Consider the following 19,290-nt stretch of genomic DNA (forward strand, 5'->3'; position numbering starts at 1 on the left):
TCACCTCTGCAATAAGTTGATCACAGTTACGGTACACTTACGGAGTAGTGAACCTTTTAATAATAATTCGATGTGGGACAGATCCAAAGCCCTCACATAATCATCGAAAACAGTCATTTCTGCTTTCAGTTGCCTTTGAAGTTAGGGTCTATCTATCACATCTGTTTTCCAACAGTCAAGAGGGACAAGACAAATGTGGGAGAACATATAAAGGGTCATTATTTTTGTCTGCTTGTACGAGTGTGTGTGTATTTGGATGCGAGATTTCTGCCTGAAGATTAGTAATATTCGACACTACAAGAGCAATTAAAAATTAAAAAATGGCGGCTTTGAGCAGAAACAAACTTGTTTAATTTTAGTAATAACATTATTATTCCACGAGATTTTGGGACTGCAGCCAAAAGTTGTAAACTTCTTGACTCGCTATTTTGGTTGACAACCAGGCAGCCATGTTAGTGAATTTTATCACAATGTTTATATCCAAGACTGGTGGAATCCTATACATTCATAGATCTCTGCTGCACGAGTGTCTTCTGTTGAACTGTGATGCATCTGAGCTACTACGGTGATAGATGACGTGCGAGTAGTAACAAATTACACACGCATGGAGTTAAAATTTGGTGGTTAAATTTACAGAATTAACTGTTATTGGAGGCACTGGATGTGTAATTTTGTTTGTCTGCACAATGTAAAGAAATGACCACGTCCCACGTCTTAGGCAACTAAAAGCTGCCATCCTGATTAATAAGGTTTTCCACCAAATGTATTTCCACAGATTCCTTATGATCATACTCCAAAATTTTTGTGTCAGAACACTCCGTAGAACGTCATTTGGAAATACAATGCTTGACTATGACCTACATGGGCTGCAAAATGTGAGTGACAATTTTCTGTGCACATCTGATTTATTTTGCACGGAGTCTGCCCAATGGCCCACTGTAGACTTTCCCAAATTGACAAGGTACTTTGTTTTCCACAAGCCCGGATCATCATCATCATCATCATCATCATCATCATATTATTATTATCCTTTCTTTCTTTTCTCAGACGTTATGTCTGGTCAAAAATGGAAAGTGACGCGGACCTTGATCAAGTGTGACTTCCTTTTAACTGTACGGTATATGTTACATTGCATTTAGGAACTTTCGGGTCATTGAACATGTATCAATAATTACAGATTTCTGTAGTTGTATATATAAGTTTGGATGTAGCTGTATTGCATTGATGTACTGGTGGATATTGTGTGGTATGACTCCTGTAGTTAACAGTATAATTGGTATAATGTCAACTTTATCCTAATGCCACATGTCCTTGACTTCCTCAGCCAGTTGGATGTATTTTTTAATTTTTTCTCCTGTTTTCTTCTGTATATTTGTGGTATTGGGTATGGATATTTCGATTAGTTGTGTTAATTTATTCTTGTTATTGGTGAGTATGATGTCAGGTTTTTTATGTGGTGTCGTTTTATCTGTTATAATGGTTCTGTTCCAGTATAATTTGTATTCATCATTCTCCAGTACATTTTGTGGTGCATACTTGTATGTGGGAACGTGTTGTTTTATAAGTTTATGTTGTAAGGCAAGCTGTTGATGTATTATTTTTGCTACATTGTCATGTCTTCTGGGGTATTCTGTATTTGCTAGTATTGTACACCCGCTTGTGATGTAATCTACTGTTTCTATTTGTTGTTTGCAAAGTCTGCATTTATCTGCTGTGGTATTGGGATCTTTAATAATATGCTTACTGTAATATCTGGTGTTTATTGTTTGATCCTGTATTCCAATCATGAATCCTTCCATCTCACTGTATATATTGCCTTTTCTTAGCCATGTGTTGGATGCGTCTTGATTGATGTGTGGCTGTGTTAGATGATACGGGTGCTTGCCATGTAGTGTTTTCTTTTTCCAATTTACTTTCTTCGTATCTGTTGATGTTATGTGATCTAAAGGGTTGTAGAAGTGGTTATGAAATTGCAGTGGTGTAGCCGATGTATTTATATGAGTGATTGCTTTGTGTATTTTGCTAGTTTCTGCTCGTTCTAGAAAGAATTTTCTTAAATTGTCTACCTGTCCATAATGTAGGTTTTTTATGTCAGCGAATCCCCTTCCTTTCTGCTTAATGTGAATCTTTCTGTTGCTGAATGTATGTGATGTATTCTATATTTGTGGCATTGTGATCGTGTAAGTGTATTGAGTGCTTCTAGGTCTGTGTTACTCCATTTCACTACTCCAAATGAATAGGTCAATATTGGTATAGCATAAGTATCTATAGCTTTTGTCTTGTTTCTTGCTGTCAATTCTGTTTTCAGTATTTTTGTTAGTCTTTGTCTATGTTTTTCTTTTAGTTCTTCTTTAATATTTGTATTATCTATTCCTATTTTTTGTCTGTATCCTACATATTTACAGGCATCTGTTTTTTCCATCGCTTCTATGCAGTCGCTGTGGTTATCCAATATGTAATCTTCCTGTTTAGTGTGTTTTCCCTTGACTATGCTATTTTTCTTACATTTGTCTGTTCCAAAAGCCATATTTATATCATTGCTGAATACTTCTGTTATCTTTAGTAATTGGTTGAGTTGTTGATTTGTTGCTGCCAGTAGTTTTAGATCATCCATGTATAGCAAATGTGTGATTTTGTGTGGGTATGTTCCAGTAATACTATATCCATAATTTGGTTTACTTAGCATGTTGGATAGTGGGTTCAGAGCAAGGCAAAACCAGAAAGGACTCAATGAGTCTCCTTGGTATATTCCACGCTTAATCTGTATTGGCTGTGATGTGATATCATTTGAATTTGTTTGGATATTAAGTGTGGTTTTCCAATTTTTCATTACTATGTTTAGGAACTGTATCAATTTAGGATCTACTTTGTATATTTCCAATATTTGTAGTAACCATGAGTGGGGTACACAATCAAAAGCTTTTTGGTAATCAATGTATGCGTAGTGTAGCGACCTTTGTTTAGTTTTAGCTTGATATATCACCTCTGCATCTATTATCAGTTGCTCTTTACATCCTCGTGCTCCTTTGCAACAGCCTTTTTGTTCTTCATTTATAATTTTGTTCTGTGTTGTATGTGTCATTAATTTCTGTGTAATGACTGAAGTTAATATTTTGTATATTGTTGGTAGGCATGTTATGGGGTGATATTTAGGTGGGTTTGCTGTGTCTGCTTGATCTTTAGGTTTCAGATAAGTTATTCCATGCGTAAGTGTATCAGGGAATGTGTATGGGTCTGCAATGTAACTGTTAAATAATTTAGTTAGAAGTGAATGTGTTGATGAACTTCTTTAGCCAGAAATTTGCTATTTTATCTTTTCCAGGGGCTTTCCAATTGTGAGTAGAATTAATTGCTTGGGTGACTTCATGCTGCAAAATTATCACTTCAGGCATTTATGATATCATCTTGTATGTATCTGTTTCTGCTTGTATCCACTGTGCATGCCTGTTATGTTGTACCGGGTTTGACCATATGTTGCTCCAGAAGTGTTCCATGTCTGTTATGTGTGTGTTATCTATTGTCTGGTAAAATTTCTTTTGGTTTGTGTTGAATGTTTGGTTTTGTTTCCTTCTATTTTCACTTTTTTTTGTATCTTCTAATTCGTTTGGCCAATGCTTGTAATTTATGTTTCTTTTCATTTAATTGCTCTATCGCTTCTTGTTGTGAGATTTTACCTAACCTTTTTCTTTTTTTTTTCCTGACATTTCATTTCCTATAAATTGTGTTAGCTGTCCGATGTCTTTTCTCAGTTTTTCTATTCTGATCTGTAACCTGTGTTGCCATGCTGGTTTTGTGGGTTTCTTCTGTGTGTTGGTTGGTTCTGATCTCTGCCTAGTGTGTATATTTAGTGTAGTGAGTGCTCCTATATAAACCAGTAGTTGTAACTCTTCCATAGTTGTGTTTTCATTTATTTTGTTGTGTATGATTGTGATGATAGTTGTTATTGTTGTTTCGACTTGTGGGTTATTTGGCGGTCTATGCAAGAATGGTCTAATGTCTGTATTTGTGTCTTTGTATTCTATATATGTCAGCTGAAATTTTTCTTCTATATCTAATGTGTGTGTCTCTTCGTGTTCTATTTGTGCTTGTTCTGGTGGCTGTCTTAAGATTTTGTTTTCCTCTGACTGTTTAATTGATGCGTGGTGTTCTTTGTTTGTTTGCTCTGGGATGTTTGAGTCCATTACTGTATTTTCTTCTTCTGATTGCACATTATTTTGTTCCAGTATTTGTTGTACTTGTTGTTTGATGTTTTCTAATTCTGACTGGGGTATCCTGTTATTTTTGATTATTACACGGAACTGATCAGCTAGTCGTTGTTCTGTTAAAAATTTTAATTCTGGGTATCTGGTAATAAATGTTGTGTATACTTGTGATCTGTATCCAGTTGTGTTGGTTCCTAGGTTTGTTGCTTGGTAATAACAGAACATGAGGTGTCGATTAACTTCACCTGACCATCTCATCCTCTGCCTTTGTTTTCCTTCTAGGGTGATTGCAGGAAGCATATCCTGCAAAACACCTGTATTTGGATTTAAATCATTTTCCAGTTGGCTAGCAGTGTCGTTACCATTGTGGGCGGGCATTGGGTTCAAGCGTCGTCCCCAACCATGACGGCGCTTGTCCGAGGCTTCTTTAGTTCTGTCCTGAACCAACTAATCACACTAAAAGGGGGGTTAGCCCTATTAGTGGTTTGTTCTTTTCGTCGCCTTTTACGACTGGCAGAACATACCGGAGGCCTATTCTTTTCCCGGGCCTCCACGGGGTTTATTATTATTATTATTATTATTATTATTATTTTTATTTTTTTGGGGTGGGTGTGGGGGGTTTAGGGTGCAAAACATCTAAGGTCATTAGCGCCCAATATAGAACCATAGAGTGCTCGGACCGTGAGGTAAAAATCAAATCTCTTTTGTCATATTACTGCTTTTTAAAAAACTTAAAACACAAGCCACATCTCGCACACCAAAGTGACGCGATATGCCGATAGAGAAAATTATGATTATCTTGCAGAGGAACAGAGTAAGAGGCGGGCCGACCGAGATGGACTGCGACATCAGCAGCGTCATTCCCAGGCACACCAACATGGCCAAGAACCCAAATGAACAGCACTTGGGCTCCCCCATCCGGGAACAAATTGAGGCAGTCCTGGAACCGTTTAACGATGGGGTGGACTGGATCTGGATCATCCAGACTCTGAAGGGCACTGAGGGAGTCAGAGCAGATCACACAGCAAGTGAGCTGGTGCCTCTGGACATAGTGAACAGCCTGATAGAGGGCAAAAATCTCCGTGGTAAAAACTGTGCACTGCTCGAGAAGCCGGTATTTAAACTTAGCATCCCCAATGACAAAAGCACAGCCAACACCGTGGGAGGACTTGGAACCACCAGTGTACAAAAATATGCTATCGGCAAGTTGTGAGTGAAGTTCAAGAAATTTGCAGCGATAGGTCAGCTCGGAAGTTGAATCTTTCGGGAACGAGCTGAGGTCAAAATGAACGCAAACCTGTGCCTGGAGCCAAGGTGGTGAAGGGCTCTCCCCCATTCGTAAAGTGACAGGAAGTGTGAACTGCAGCTGCCGAAGCAGGTGACGAAAGCAGACGCCGGGAGGCCGCAGAGGAGAAACGTGCATCTCGTATTGGCAGTTGAAGGAGGTCATCAAAAAAAGGGTCAAAGGTTGGGTGCCCTGGTATGGAAGAAAGCTGACACGCATACCTACTGCGCCGGTATGACTGTGGTAGTTCACCAGCTTCTGCGTATAGACTCTCAACTGGGCTAGTACGGAAGGCACCAGTGGCGAGACGGATCCCCAAAGGGCGGATTGTATTTAGACGGCGTAAGATAGGCGGCCGTGCTGAGGAGTAGACAACGCATTCATAATCCAACTTGGAGCGGACAAGAGATCGATAGAGGCAGAGGAGGACAGTCCGGTCAGCTCCCCAAGAGGTACCACTCGACACACGAAGGACATTGAGGGACCAGGTGCAGCGTGCAGCCAGGTACAACACGTGGAGAGACCAACTGAGTTTCCTATCGAATGTAAGACATAAGAATTTTGTTGCATCCACGAATGGGAGAGCATTTTGGCCCAGTCATAAGGACCGTGGAAGAAATGCTTTGTACTGCCACAAGTTGACACAAGCTGATTTGGTAGCAGAAAAGCGGAAACCATTTGTGATACCCCACAAACAGAGACGGTCGAGACAACATCGAAAACAGCATTGCAGGAGACACGTCCGCTGGGACCTGCAATAAATAGCAAAGTCATCAACGAAAAGAGCCGGAATTGCCAGCTGGAAGGCAGCCCATAATTGGGTCGAGGGCTATGGCGAAGAGTACAACACTCAGTACGGAGCCCTGAGGCACCCCGTTCTCCTGTGAAAAGGTGCGGGATAAGGAGGAACCCACACGGTACCCGGAAAACTCTGTCTGTTAAAAATTTGCAGATGAAAGTGGGAAGACGACCGCGAAGACTCCGTATATGCATAGTATGTAGAATGCCTGTCCGCCAACAGGTATCGTAGGCTTTCTCCAAATCAAAGAACACGGCCACCGTTTGACGTTTCTGCAGAAAATTATTCACGATGAACGTCAACAGGGTGACGAGATGATCAAGCGCTAAGTGGCACTTGCGGAACCCACACTAAGCATTAGTGAGAAGATGGTGTGACTCCAGCCACCACACTAACCGACCATTGATCATACGTTTCCATCGTTTACTGATACAGGCATGTCATATGTGCTCGCCGTACTCCCACCAGGCAAGCGGCAGAATATTTGGATAATTGTTCTGAAGCCAGCAGTAACACAAACGTGTAACAATCCAGCTGAGGTGGTTTTCAATAATAATTACAATTCACGTTTACTGCATGCTGTACGCTGTTCATGATAGTGGAGAGCTGGCAGTAAGAGGGATGTGTGTCACAGTAGTGAACATGAACAAATGGTTATAGCTCTTGAGGTATGCATTTTAGAGCCCTTGGTGTTGATTTTTTTGTCAAGCCGTGCATTCATTCCAGTTTATTAACTCTTACGCATACTGTAATTTTTTCTAGGCTATTCTAGTGCATAGTTTCTGAAAGAGTATTAAAATTATCAGCAGCAAGAGTAGGAGTTGGAGTAGTAATGTTATTAGTTCTTCATCTGTATCTTAGCTCTCATTGGCATTAGATACTATCAAATCATTTTTAATTCTATCAATACCATATTATTGCAATTTATTAGATTAAAATTATTGTCATTTCTAAAACTATGATGCAAACAACACTGTGTTTGTGAAACCCTGGTCCGATGTAAGGCCTGAAATATACATAAAAATTAAAACAGGAAACATTCTACATGGGCCCCGGATGCTACCTGTGGCGATGCTAGAGCCGGTGCGCTGGCGCATGAAGAGGCGAACCAGACTGAGGTCCCCCTCGCCCACGTCGTACAGCCGCACGCAGCGCCCCCCGCCGTGTGCCCCCCTCCTGGGTGGACACAGGTCCGGCAGGGATCTGCTCTTCAGGGCTGCCCCTGTTGCCGTCGACGTCGGCATCGCCGGTGCAGTGTTGTTGTTACCTGTCGGAGAATCGCCTACTGTCATCACGCACTAATTTATGTTTCTAAGTTTCAAATAGTAAAGATAAGGTACGTGTGTGTGTGTGTGTGTGTGTGTGTGTGTGTGTGTGTGTGTAGAGAGAGAGAGAGAGAGAGAGAGAGAGAGAGAGAGAGAGAGAGAGAGAGATATGTACAGGGTGTCTACATGGACAAGGAAAAATAATTCCCGGATTTTTTCCGGATTCCCCGGTTGAAAATACATTTTCTCCTTGGTGAAAATACACTTTTTCTGTGTTAAGTGACAGTATACTTTTTCTTGGCACTATTCAATCCTTTTATGGTTTTATATACCAGCGTAGAATTTCCCGGCACTTTATAAAATGAAACTCAGGGGAAAAAAAACACGTTTTGGAAAGATCTTTGGTGTGCAGCAACATATACACTACATATTTCCGTGTTACCAAGGTATAAATTCAAATTCCACCAAACACCGCATGTTACTTTCCGAAGCATTAAAATCGAGATTGCGACGCGCTTTTGTAAGCCAGTCACAGCTCATGTCACCTGATCTCGCCAGCTGATGACAGCATTTGACACATGATGATGACAGCCAATAGCAAGATCACTCTTAACTAGCGCGAACACACAAATAAGAAAAATTAATGGCTTAAATTAATGTACAATTGTTACTACAAGAAAAGCAAAGCTATCATATATAATATTGGTCTCTAAGATTAATAAGCTGCAAGAGAAGTTAAGCTTCCACATATATTGTTGATCTTTTTTGCGCGTCATACTTCACATAAATGTGCCTGTAATATTTTTTAGTAACGACATAAATGTCTGATTTTCTGGGCTCGAAATTCTTCATATGGTCGGTCGTCCCCAAAGAGTTGATTTTTAAATGAGAGTCAAACGCTATGTGATTTAAGAAATTCGTCGTACACTCTCTCACATAGTTTATCTTACATAAAAGGAAATTTACTTCGAAAGTAACGCTTTTCAAAGCAATATTCGCAATATTTTTCCGTGACCTATTAGAAAGGTACGTTTCAGCAGTTGTTAGAGAGCGCCAGATAACGGGCAGGAAACCCGCATGTTTGTATGTGTGAAACATTAAAAGATCTTGCATTAAAACGAATCTAATGTAAAAAACTGTCACGTCACGCTCATTGGAGGCAAATTGTTGTTAAGAAGCACTGCACAGTCTTCCTAAAGCCTTTGACACACTTTGCTGTTGGCAGACGCTTGTATGAGCACTACTGTGTTTTTTTGTTGTATATGGTGCATTTTCTTTGTGACTTAAGTTTTATTTTTGTTTTTTCTCTCATTCATGTTTTGTTGCTGCAGTATTATTCTGCATAAGCAGGATACAGTAAATTTTTTTGTTAGAGTATTGGTTTTTACCAGTCAAACTCACAAAAATTTAACTGAAAACTAAAACAATGAAAAATTCCTGGAAGTCAAAAAGATTCCCGAGTTTTTCCTGGATGAAAAAATTCCCAGGTTTTTCCTGGATCTCCCGGTTGTCCCGGGTTGTAGACACCCTGGATGTTATCTGTACACTCTCACGCAAAGAATTCGCCCAAAAGCTAGCAAAGATCTAATTCTTTTTTGTGTGACTGTCAATGACTCAACACATCCACTATTTGGTGAGCTCTCTCCTTTATTTCCAAATTGATCACAATATTTTTACGACAAGGCAGCTGTGCCAGAAGAGGTCATCCACAGGGATTCGTAAAATACTACTTTTTGCAGTGCCAATATCTTTCTAAATGGCTTATTACAGAATTTTGTAATAGTGCAAATACATCTACATGACTACTCTGCAATCCACAATTGAGAGCCTAGCAGAGGGTTCAAGCACCTTCAAGTTATTTCTCTACCACTCCACTCTACCGATGAGCAAGAAAAATGAACACTTAAATCTTCCCATGCAAGCTCTGATTTCATGTATTTCTTACTATTTAGGTGACTGCTAATAAAATATTTTCTCATCTGGAGGACAAGGCTGATAACTGAAATTCGTGAAAAGATCTTACCTGAACAAAAAATGTCTGTTTAAATAAATGCCATCCCAATTTGTGTATCGTATCTGTGACACTCTCTCCCCCATTTTGCACATACATTTCCCAACACTCAACTTACAGCGAGTAAGTATCTTCCGTAATGAATACAATGAATATCAGTGCTCACAATTGGGATTTTTCATTAGATTTGTCTCTACATATTTACATCTTGTAACAGTGAAATATATCAAGATTGGAATAACGTTGGAGGGAATATAAAAAGTGGAATGACTACTCGCTGTATAGATGAGGCAATGGGGAATCCACAAAAAACACTGAATACACTGCAAAGTTTTCAGGTTGTGTCTCACACTAGACCAGAGGAGAAACTCTGGAAGCCAAAGACTGATCATTCCCTTTTCATCTTTAATGTGAGTACTGTCAGCAGCGACTGTACCTGACGGGTGCCGTGTGAGCTGCACGTCACTGGACCGCTTGTGCAGCTTGCTCCACGTCGTGTACAGCGAGTCGGACCGCGCCATCGACTGGTCCACGGCGGGCTGCCGCCCCAGTTGGGGACGGTGCTGCCACCGATGGTGGCTGTCCGAACTTCCGCCCACGTCACTCTCGACTGCAAAAGACACCACGTCAGCTACCAGCATCTATTCCCAAAATAACGGTCGGGCAAGTTTTTCCGAGAAATGTTATATTAATGATGAAATGAATATAACCCAGTTGGTGGAAGCAACTTGAACAGAGCTTTGTGAATGTGTCTCATACAGACACACTCAAATATGTAATATATGATAACAGTGCTACTGCAGACACAGAGCTAGACTGAGACAGAAACTGCCATCCTACCCCGATATCACGCACATTTTTAACGTACTGACACGTAATCCAGTCCCTTGTATATTTTTTTCCATATTTAATGTGCCTTCTTTTACCGAAGCTAAAATTGTACAGTAAATTCAGGAAAGGTGTGTCAGATAATACACAAATTTCCAACAGGTATTTTGGTATACCTTATGCACATATAGTAAACGTAAACTATGAAACAATGTGAAATGGGGTACTACCACTTATCAAAACCAGTACTCAGGGAAAAACCATCTCTACCCGGTTCAAAGTGAAATACTGAGACTTTTCTTATCCACACAAATAAACACAACCAAACAGCAAGCAGTATTTAGATTTTGATGTACTCAAAAACTACGTTAATTATTCGGTCACTACTACATATGACAGTGACGCATAAACGAGTTCCGTAAGGAGCCACAAAAACCTCCAAGCACTTGCCCAATAAGATAAAACTGTTAGACAAGTAACAAAGCAAATTTTAAATCTAGCCTAAAACTGTTTCTTCTGGAAAAAGATTTCCAGCCACTGGCAACTTTTTTCATTAACTTCTGTAAATGTGTAGTTGAAAAGAACTGAATTTAAAGTTATCATTACTCAGATTAGCAGCTCATTTTTATTAAATCTGAACCTGTGTGTCATTTCGTAACTCTAAAATGGCCAGCATGTCCATATTTGCAAACAAATCCACATAAGGAAAGAAGATTAGGATTCAGTGCACCATTAATGACGCAGTCATTACAGTTTGAATTGAAGCTCTAACTGGGTACGGAATGGGAGGAAAAACAGCTACATCTTTTCCAAGGAGCCAATACATCATTTTTATCAAGAAATGTAGGGTAACCAATCTTCCCAAATGCAACTCCACTGTGCTAACAACTCCCACCTCGTATGTTAGTAAGCTGCATAAAAAAGTAACTGTTGACAATTTCACAAACATATGTGCATACATTCAAAATATTTAAAAGCAATTTTGATATTGTTATGCTTTAATTTAGGAAGAACTTTAGAAAGCTGCCTCTAGAGTAGTGACAGAGAAAATGGTTAGGTCCCAAAGTTAGTTGAACCCAGCTGAACAGACTGAATTTTTACGGATACTGCAACAGAATCTATTGATAAAGTTGATGAAACAACAAGTTTTAGACAAAGTTTACTGCCTAATTTACAACTGCACACAGCGCTCAGTAACACTTTTGTTCTTACAACTTACAAGCATGTAACTTGTGCATTTATACGTCTCCTGTCTCAATTTCATTCTAAAACAGTGCGTACATGCAGTCATCCTCCTGCTTCCTGGAGTAATGTCAAACAAACAATATAAATGATTTCTTTAACCTGACTGGAACTGACAGTGACATCTGCATTCGACACCACCACCTAGCACTATAGGAGAGTCCACAAGAGAATATTCTCGACTGTTGCAGTGCAGTTGACGCGACGGCTTCGCTCGTCTGCCTCGACCAATCACATAATGCAGTTTTATGTGTGTCTCCGTGGCAATGCCTCAGTGTAGTTGTTCTACAGTAGTAGTAAATATTAATATTTTTTTATTTACTTCATTTATCCTAGACAAGATATTTTCCTGTAAAACAGAACCACTACAGCATTAATTTTCTACTAGGTGACGGACTGGAGCAGTTGTTATGCCCAAGAAAGTCACAGAAAACAGAATTATAGCTATGAAAAGCACTAGACTAAAATAGGAAAGTAAAATGTTACTGAAGATGGCTTATTACCAACAAAAATATTTCTAATCTCTAATATACAGGGTTTGCCTGAAATATATAAACTAACATTGATACCAACAGAATTCACAAGACTTTCAGTACTACCCCCCCTCGCACATACCACACGTACCCGGTTCGTGATAATCTGAGTCGGCCTCTGAGCAGAGCGCGAGGCTGCCCTCAAAGGCGATGGTGTAGTTGTCCTTGTTGGCCTGGCAGGTGAGCATGATGTCGTGGTCCGTGAGGCCCTCACAGTCCAACGAGTCGACACTGAAGTTGCAGCCGGGCAGCGGACACTCCCGCACCGGTGAGAACAACTGCTCCGACTTGCAGATGGACATGGTGTCCGTCGATCCGGTCGTGTCCTCCGCCTGGAAGGAGAAGGTGACAAAAATCGACGTAAACACTGTGCCCCTACTACGAGACAGATGTTGTTGTTGTTGTGGTCTTCAGTCCTGAGACTGGTTTGATGCAGCTCTCCATGCTACTCTATCCTGTGCAAGCTTCTTCATCTCCCAGTACCTACTGCAACCTACATCCTTCTGAATCTGCTTAGTGTATTGATCTCTTGGTCTCCCTCTACGATTTTTACCCTCCACGCTGCCCTCCAATGCTAAATTTGTGATCCCTCGATGCCTCAGAACATGTCCTACCAACCGATCCCTTCTTCTAGTCAAGTTGTGCCACAAACTTCTCTTCTCCCCAATCCTATTCAATACGAGACAGATAATGGCAACTAAATCTGAGGAAACGAGAGTATTGTAAGACTGAAGTAGCAGCTGAGTCTGGGACAGATGGGTAACGAGTCTACTTGTGGCTCGGAGGAGCCCTATGTAATTTTCTTTAAGAAGATTTACAGAAACCGATGGAGACTTTACCAAATAGTCTTTTTGCAGATTTCTTCATTATATCACATGGGTGACACAATACTGTTTAGAATTTGTCAGCATATTCAACTACTTTGAATTACATTAGAGTGGCTGGAAAATATTGTAAGACGTGACAAAATAAATCTCGGGTGAACAGCCTGGTACGAGTGTGCATAGGACACAATATTTCGGCACTCGACCACGTTGCCATCATCAGGTGCGCTGATGTACTGACCAGTACATGTCATATGCACACTCATACCAGGCTGTTCACCCGAGATTTATTTTGTCATAAAATACGCCTGGAGAAATTGAAGAATGACATTGTAAGACATATCAGTCAAATATAGTGTGCAGTAACTGTTGTGGTCTGGAAGCAACTTATCACTTATAGCCCACATCCCCCATAAAACAATAGCAGCATCAGTAATCGTGACTTATTTCAAACATTTATGTCAATTTTTTCAAAATTGTTTTTGTACATGCAATAGCAAACAATGTACAAAGTAGAAAAGCTACCTTGATTTCACTACTGTAAACCATGCAATTGATTGTCACATTAGCAAATCTGAGCATACACTTAATGAGGCAGCATCACAAAGTTACACAAATCTTTGAGAACTGTAAATGCACAGTAACCTACTTAGCTATAGTAAGCACATGGAGACCAATTGAATTCTCAGATTTCCTGAAGACATCAGCACGATAATATATCCCTAGCTGGGTACTCTGTAGTGCTGCCTTGTGACATGTGCTTATTTCTGAGGTTTGGTAAATATTTACTTCAGAGAATTATGTACAAGTCTGACAAAAAAAGTTAACAAAATATTAGTCAATAGAGCACAGTAATACTTTTGTGCTTTACACATATCAATTCATACAATTAGTCCACATCTGAATGCACATTCTGTTGTATTTGTGATAAGTGCTCTTACTGTACAATAATTATTTTAAAAACTACAGTTCTTACCAAATATTCCAGATGACCCAAAATGCCTCCTGCTATAATTCATCAAAGTGACATAAGTATTCTGATGTTAGTAGCTACATACATGCCTTAATATAGTACTTCCAGGTGATACAGCAGGAAGTGGTACATTGGTAAATAGGATAAAATTAGTACTTAATGGTCAGAAGCAAACTATTCCAGAGTTGTTTGTGTAAGTTCTTGTGCCTACACAGACATCTATCATTACTAACACATTCCACACAGATGGTAAAGGAACAGCTTGCAAATCATGAGAGAAGCACATTAAGACCCTTGTCTCAACACTGACAATGGTAGGGGTTGTGCAGGTGGAAATAAGATGGAAGAGCTAACGAAATAGCTCACAGAAGTCAAGCAGATATCTGCTAACACGTTCTGGCACCAGTAAAAGACACAGATACCTGCATTTGCAGCACCCAGCACAGTGAACTAATGCATTCCAGAGGGTAACGTGGTGACGGGGTCGGCACACAAATCGCACACGAGCTATTCTATTCGGGGAGTGCAATGCGAGAAGCTCTGATTTTACGAGCAGGAATGAAATGGTGGGGATGACTGGGTATAGGGAAGAACATGCTGCACAAATTAAAAAGATGCGTGCTCTTTTTCACGGTGCTATTTTGGCAACGGATGAATTTGGCGAAACGTTTGTGAGCATTTGTGCTCCTGAAGTACTATCCACCTCAATGGAAGGCTTGTATTTGATTAAAACAACTTCCTTTCTTTATTTCTGTCTGCAGAATGTTTCAGGAGGAAGTTGAGATGCACTACAAGGTGCTTTAACCCCCCTCCGGTTTGGTTCCAAAATATTTTGAAATTCCTTTGAAGTTAAACTACTTCCATTGAGACTGTATATTTGTGTTTACTTAAACCATTATTGGGCAGTTTTGACTACACAGAGATTTCCAGCTGGATAAATCTGTAAATGTTAAGTCATCTCATATCCAAACAACAACCAGGGTGTCTAATCATATGTGGCACGTAACATTATCAGTGAACCTATAAACATGTTCTGTTGACAGATTTCTGTGTATATACCTACATGTACACTCTGCAAGCCATGATGAGGTGTATAACAGATGGCACATCCCACTGTACCAGCTGCTTGGTTTTTTTCTCGTTCCATTCACATATGGAGTGAGGGAAGAATGATTGATTGAAAGTCTCTGTGCATGCAGCAATAATTATTCTAATCTTATCCTCAAAATCCCTATGTAAGTGATATGGAAGAGATTGTAGTATATTTGTAATCATCATTTAAAGCCGGTTCTTGAAACTATAGTTTTCATCTATCTTCAAGAGTCTTCTAGTTCACTTCCTTTGTTATCTCTGTGACACACTGTCACAGATTAAACAAACCTGTGACCATTTGTGCGGCCCTTCTCTGCATTATGTTCAAGATCTCCTGTTATCGTATTTGGTACAGGTCCCACATACGCCAGCAATATTCGAGAACCAGTCACACGAGCGATTTTTAAGCAATAAGCAATCTCCTTTGTAGACTGATTGCACTTCTCATGTATTCTACCAATAGACCAAAGTCTACCACCTGATTTACCCACAACAGTCTATGTGGTCATTCCATCATGTTGCATCCGAGTAATTGTAGGAGCTCGCCAATCCTAACAGTGGCTCACTGATTTTGTGGTCACAGGATTCATTTCTTCATTTTGTAAAGTGCAAAATTTTATGTTTCTGAACATTTAAACCAAGTTGCCAATCTTTCCATCACTTTAAAATCTTACAAAAATCTGACTGAATATTTATGCAGCTTCTTTCAGATAGCACTCCATTATAGATTACTGCACTGTGTGGTACAGTCCACACAATTTGTGAACATGGTAATGTGATATGTAATGGATCATCCTGAAGGCAAAATTTCACAAACCGTCTACATTCTTAACAGTTTCTAGGTTACACAGTCAAAACAAGAACGGTGCATGTTATGCTGTTATGCTGTATCAACACATCTTTATTTATCCTGTACTGTCAACTTGAATGAAAGTTCCTAACAGTGTAATGAAATTGTGTAGTTAACATAGGCTAGGGTCTACTGTTTTCCTTAACATTTCTTCTATTAGTCACCCGACTTCTGACTGGTTCAATGCAGTCTGCCCAGACTTCTCTCCTGTGACAATCTGTTCACCTCCGAGAGGCACTCGTATCCAATGTCCTCAGTTATTTGTTCGACATCTTAACCTGTATCGTATCATTCTGTCCCATCTCCTCATCGGTGTTTGGCACATATTTCTAATCAGTTCTGTGGAGAAACTCACCATTTATCAATTTATCAGTCCACCTGACTTTCAACACCCTTCCTTAGTACCACATCTCAAACAATTCAGTCCTCTTCTGTTCCGGTTTCCCCACAGTTCACTATTCACTACAGAATAATGCTGTGTTCCAAACGTACAGTCTACGAAATTTCTTCTTCAAATTAAGGTTGCATTTGACAGTAGCAGACTTGTTTAGGGCAGAAAAATCATTTTTGCCTGCGGTAGCCTACTTGTTATGTCCTCCTCATTCCACCTGTCAGCTGTTATTTTGCTTATAAGGTGGCAGAATTCATTCACTTAATCTGAAACTTTGATGTCAAGTGTGTAGCTAATCTCATTTCTGATACTTTCCATACTTGTTATTTCTCTGGTTCATTCTGAAAGAAAGTCTTTTGCTAAGGTCCTGTAAATCTTCCTAACTTTCACAGAGCATATCAATGCCCTCAGTGAATCTTATGATATTCTTTCATCCTGCATTTTAACCCCACTTCTGAATATCTCTCTTATTTCCACCACTGCTTCTTGACACCCTTTACAATCCGAGTACACTGTCTGACAAACAGTGAAGCACCCAAAAGACACATTTGGACATTACCGTAGCTTCTTACACATACACACTGTCGACGAGTGTGTGAACGACTGAGACATACAATTATTTGTGACAGGTACAATGACCACCAGACAGCATCAGTGTCATAAACAGGCCCGGCTGGTTATACGAAGAGGCTCGATTAGCACCAGATGTCGAGCAATTGCTGTGAAGGACACGATGATGCCACGCACTTCCTCGAGACAGTGATATTGACACCTGACAGAGTTTGAAAGGGGCATTACTGAGGGTCTCCATTTGGTCAGCTGGTCAAATCACGCAATAATCACGTGTGTGTGTGTGTGTGTGTGTGTGTGTGTGTGTGTGTGTGTGTGTCACAAGTGACAGCATCTGAAACAAGACTTGAGGTATTTGTTTAAGTTCCTTGTGAACTTTCACACAATGTTGTTTCTGATCGCCTTAAAGCAGTCACAGCACAATTTTGCTGCATTCCTTCTCGTTTTCAATTATTTTGGCAGAACACATTCACATGTACCATAACTTATTCCCAAGATACAGTAATTCTTATCATAATTACAAGATATGTTGAAAACAAAAGCTATAGCACATCAGAAAGTAAAGTAAATAATTTTTTTGCTGTTGCGGACATGATTGTGAGATGCTGAGATGAAGGCTGGACCATAACTGCCAGCTCGTTTACTTTCCCTAAGTAGCCTGCATCTGAGCTTATGCCTGAGCCATTATCACCCGAGCAACCTGCCTCTTCCAGTCCTGACAATCTATGGAGTACTTTCTGCACTGCCCCCTTCTGTGACTCTTGAGATCTGTCACTGGCAAGACAAACATTATTGCAGGTGTAAAAATTAGTTTATGACTGAGGCTTCTCTGCAGATTTACAGTTGTAACAAATCCAACAATACCTGAAGACTTTCTTTCTTCAATAGTTTCTGATCTTATTTTGGCAACTCATTTTCGAAGTTACTGTCATTTCCAGATTCTTTGGATCAAAGAACTATCAATTACATTTGTTGTTGAAAGACTGTAGTGTTAAAATCTACTGACAAACAGGTTAGCACTGTCACTTTCAGAATTTGTGACAGAGTTATCACTTAACATCGGATAATCCATTCTCATTGTCACTCTTCATGATTATCCGTATGATCTTTTCTTTGGTGCAATCAAAATACACTGTCATTTTCCTCATAGATTAGATGATGAGAAAGAGACAGATGCCAATCTTGATAACCAGTAACAGAAAGTGAAATATACAAAATATCTGAACACAACACAGAGGCCAGAGCTGTGCAAAGCTCCCGAGATAAGGCGCAGAAATGCCGTCGTATGCCTAAACGCATCTCCGGTGCCCGAGTCTCGGCGGTCTATACTCAGTATTAGAACTCGGCGGTCAGCAAAGAGGGCCGAGTTAACCAGTCCCTGTCAATAACGCTGAATGCAAACCCAAACACCGTGCTCAAATTTGTCAGTAGCTCCTCGGGACTGTGAGAGCAAAATGAGCAAGTTTAAAATAAACAAATAAAATTTAAAAAAATATTAGTAAGTGATCTAGACAGCATTATTCGCAGGAAGCTGTTAATGACTGTGGATTCATCTACATAATTTATTCCTTTATCAATAGTTCCAGTGCAACTTGCACATGCATAAAAGAGCAGTACATAGATTACAGCCTCCCATTCAGGTTAATAGCACAACAGAGAGAAGAGGAGGTCAGGAAGTTGGTGGGTGCGCACAGAGGAAGCCGTGTTAGTGAAGCAGTGAGCCAGTGCTCCGCCACCCACACATGCAGCAGGCCCAGCGGACGCTCAGAGCTGATGCGGTCTTCACCTGCGAGCTGCTGCGCGGACTCACGGACGAATCAAACTCGAATTTTGCCATCATGGAGCCTGAAACGCTGGCGTACATCTCCCCCTGTCTCTCGGCCTGTACGCCGTCGTACGAGGAAAAAAAAAAAAAAATCCACAACAAAACTCACTCAGGTTAGTTGCTCAAACTGCAAAACACACAAACTCCCACACACTCTCACTATTGTTTCAGCTGCATATTTCACACAAGTTCCAAGGAGAGTGTCATTAGTTACTGTCCTATCTCAATTATTTAACAGATTTATCTTTCCAGACCATTGCAGGGAGAATTCACTATTCCTCATTATTGCTGGAAAATCATTACAGAAGGTCTTTTTAATTCCCGTGTCCACTGTCATTACAAATTTCTTGAAAGAGGTCATTTTCCTGCACGAATCTGCTTTTTATTTCAAATGAACACTTAAATTCCATTTTATTTCTTATTAGCCAATTTTAGTCCACTGGGCATTATCGAGAAACTGATCGCAAACGTTAGGTTAAATGCTTACAGTACATCTTGATCCACATAGTACTGCAAACAGTACATGGTGTAATGGCACCTCTACTAATAATACACCGTAATTGTAGCGGATATTGGCACAACAACCACATATCAAGTTCT

General features: G+C 40.1%; 1 protein-coding gene across 1 annotated transcript in view; it reads right to left on the bottom strand.

Annotated features, from left to right (window-relative positions):
• The window catches only part of LOC126109548 (uncharacterized), a 358,294-nt gene that overhangs the window by 73,381 nt on the left and 265,623 nt on the right, over positions 1 to 19,290 (bottom strand). The window contains 4 exon segments of the mRNA XM_049914564.1: positions 7,350 to 7,553; positions 9,999 to 10,172; positions 12,257 to 12,497; positions 18,652 to 18,747. Of these exon segments, the coding sequence (XP_049770521.1) occupies positions 7,350 to 7,553; positions 9,999 to 10,172; positions 12,257 to 12,497; positions 18,652 to 18,747 (715 nt within the window).

Source organism: Schistocerca cancellata, chromosome 12 (assembly GCF_023864275.1).
Source record: "Schistocerca cancellata isolate TAMUIC-IGC-003103 chromosome 12, iqSchCanc2.1, whole genome shotgun sequence".
NCBI classification, from domain to species: Eukaryota; Metazoa; Arthropoda; class Insecta; order Orthoptera; family Acrididae; genus Schistocerca; species Schistocerca cancellata.